Source organism: Muntiacus reevesi, chromosome 20, assembly GCF_963930625.1.
Source record: "Muntiacus reevesi chromosome 20, mMunRee1.1, whole genome shotgun sequence".
In the NCBI taxonomy this organism is placed as follows: domain Eukaryota; kingdom Metazoa; phylum Chordata; class Mammalia; order Artiodactyla; family Cervidae; genus Muntiacus; species Muntiacus reevesi.
The window spans coordinates 30,711,945-30,715,227 of NC_089268.1; the positions used below are offsets into that span (position 1 = coordinate 30,711,945).

The following is a 3,283-nucleotide window of genomic DNA, read 5'->3' on the forward strand; positions in this document are numbered from 1 at the left end:
AACAGTGATGGAAAAATCACTGGAAGTAGATCAAAAATTGTATTAAAATGTCATGATACTTGAGAGCTAAAAGCAAAGAAATATCATGAGAATGAGATGGGAAAGATTAAAAATCTAGGATAGAATTATACAACTTAAATACACATCTTTGGAAACTTGAAATCTGAATTTATACTCTATCTCACTACCTGATTGAAAGAATTGATTGCTTTTTGATATTTAGAACCTCCCTAGTTATTAGTAAACAATTGGGATAGATGAATAACAATATCTTAAAATATGGATACTAAAATCCCCTTTGTCAAAGGGTTTGGGATTGGTACTAAATGATTTAATGGGTGTAAAATGCTTCCTGTAGTGTTTGACATACAGGGCTCATTCAAGATTAGTTGGAATTATTATTTTATTATTATATTACACACATCTGACCTAGGGGTAGTGTGGAATCAAAGGGTCATATAGTGACATCTTCACCCTGAGTAACTTTATGTGACACTTCCCAGGATGGGTTTGAGCATTTAATGAAATAGAGAATGTGAAAGCTGTGCTTTGCAACCCTACAAATGTAATCTATTGCCCCTAAACCAATAAGCCTCTGATCCTAAACTGGATTAAAGATTTTCCTCCTGGTCCACTTCCCTGGACATTAAGATTGAATTTGTAGCTACAAAGAATTAAGTAAATCATTGATAACTGTCTAAATTCTTATATGCAAACAGGATAAGTCCACTCAATAAAGAAAAATTCCTATGAGATAGATAAATAAGATTTAACATGAAAAATCAATAGCTCAGTTTAAACGAAGTAGTTATGCAAGAAAGTTTACACTCTAAACAAAATTTTGAATAAAGGAAAACATATGTCATAGTTAAACTCTCTCAGTTTATGCTTCACAAAACTGACAGGAAAATGTTTAAATTTCTTGCTCAGTTCTAAATTACAAAGATGAATTTGAATAAAACCTACTTTGTCAGTTCCTAAGACAATGATATAACTCTTCAACTATAATAATATACTTGTATCTGAACAAGGCTACCTTGATGATGCTTAAGTGCAGGGTTTTAATCATGTCCTTCTTGGGCTATAGCTACCCTAACACTTTAAGTCTTAATGCTTCAGTAATATCTTGCAACAGTGATTCTGAAAAAGACCCATTTGATTCCTAGTTCCCATGCCACATTTACTGTACTAGGCACCTGAAGATAGGAACTAATAAACATCATTTTAACTGTCTCCTCATCTGATATGTACACAAGCAAAGTATAAAAAGCATTATTTTGGAGTATCCAAAACAGAGTCACTTCTATTTGACATTTAATCCTCACCATAGCCCAAGGACATAGTTATTGCCATCTTTATCGTTTTATTGTTGTTGAGTCTCTAAGTTATGTCCAACTCTTTTCCAACCCCATGGACTGAAGCCCACCAAGCTGTTCTGTCCATGGGATTTCCCAGGAAAGAATACTGGAGTGGGTTGCTGTTTCCTTCTCCAGGGGATCTTCCTGGCCCAGAGACTGAACCCACGTCTCCTGCGTTGCAGGCAGATTCTTTACCACGATGCCACTGAGAAGCCCCATCTTTATTATATATAAAACAGAATTCAATTTCAAAAAGGTTAGATTACTTAAAGTAGTTACCTTTATTTTGTAAACTCATGAAAAGAAATTTAAGTCACATGGTGTCACTTTCTTTTCATTATCTTCCTCCCTCCCTCCCCCACCCAGTTACTATACCCAATCTCTTATGACTGGATGCCTAATTGCACACACTGCATAATTGTGTTTTGTCATTTCTCACAATATTTCTACCTTTCTTGCCATTTCCCTGCTATAGGTGAAACAAATTGAAGATAATGGAGCTAATTAACAAAAGCCATCCTGAAGAGTTTATTCTACTAGGTTTTGCTGACCGTCCTTGGCTAGAGCTTCCTGTATTCATTATTCTGCTTATAACATACCCCATGGCCATGATGGGAAACATAGCCATCATTCTGGTGTCCAAATTAGACCCCCGTCTGCACAGCCCCATGTATTTCTTCCTCACCAACCTCTCCTTTTTGGACATGTGCTACACCACAAGCATTGTCCCTCAGATGCTCTTTAACCTGGGAACGTCTAAGAAGACTATCAGCTATATGGGGTGTGCAGTTCAGCTTTATATCTTCCACATAATGGGGGGCACAGAATGTCTGCTTTTGGCTGTTATGTCTTTTGATCGCTACGTGGCCATCTGCAAGCCTCTACACTACACCCTCATCATGAATCAGTGCATCTGTATCTTATTAGTGGCCACTGTGTGGCTGAGTGGAATGACTTATGCTGTCTCAGAGGCCACCATCACATTACAGTTACCACTGTGTGGTCACAGTACCCTGGACCACTTGCTGTGTGAGATTCCTGTTCTGATAAAGACTGCCTGTGGTGAAAAGGGTGCTAATGAGCTCACACTCTCTGTGGTATGCATTTTTTTCCTAGCTGTGCCACTATGCTTAATTCTTGTTTCCTATGCTTGTATTGGACATGCTGTATTTAAGATTAAATCTTTGGAGGGAAGGAAAAAAGCCTTTGGGACATGTTCCTCCCATCTCATAGTAGTTTTCTTATTTTATGGCCCAGCCATTAGCATGTACCTTCAGCCCCCCTCCTCTATCTCAAGGGACGAGCCCAAGTTCATGGCTCTCTTCTATGGAGTGGTGACTCCTACACTCAATCCTTTCATCTACACTCTGAGGAATAAGGATGTAAAGGGGGCACTGGGCAATCTGATGAGGAGCATTTTCATTTCCAAGTGATAGTTGGTAGACATCAGATGAAATTATTTACCCATTTAGTAGGTATATAGAGCTTTCTTTAATAACTCATTCTTGTCTCATACTTTCCCATACCATATTACTAATAGATGTTCTTCTTGCAAAATATGTCATGTTTCTCATATTCTTAGGCAAGGGTGAAACTTGGCTAATACACACCAGTAAGGGCATTCTGTGGAAATGTATTTTTAAAAATCATTCTATTTTGTTTAATACATACTGAAATAGTGGCTGTTAAACACTAAAAAATAAAAGTACTGTAAACTATAATATAAACTAATCAGTTCAAGCTAGTCATAAAATAGCATGGCAGCATTCATCACTGGACTTCCAATGACTATGTGCGTATGAAGTCACTTTAGTCATGTCTGACTCTTTGCAACCCTATGGATTGTAGCCCACCATGCTCTTCTGTCCATGGTATTCTGCAGACAAGAACACTGGAGTGGATTGCCCTGCCAGCCTCCAAGGGAT

At 37.8% G+C, this 3,283-nt stretch overlaps 1 protein-coding gene across 1 annotated transcript; it reads left to right on the forward strand.

Moving 5' to 3' along the window:
• The first annotated feature begins 1,852 nt into the window (after positions 1-1,852).
• LOC136151642 (olfactory receptor 2B11-like) lies at positions 1,853-3,033 on the forward strand. The gene has a single exon (XM_065912936.1). The coding sequence runs from the start codon at positions 1,853-1,855 to the stop codon at positions 2,789-2,791; it is 939 nt and encodes a 312-aa protein (XP_065769008.1). The 3' UTR covers positions 2,792-3,033.
• The last annotated feature ends 250 nt before the right edge of the window (positions 3,034-3,283 follow it).

Bases quoted from the DNA above. Each gene is read 5' to 3' on its own strand.
- LOC136151642 (XM_065912936.1), top strand. From the start codon at position 1,853: ATGGAGCTAATTAACAAAAGCCATCCTGAAGAGTTTATTCTACTAGGT.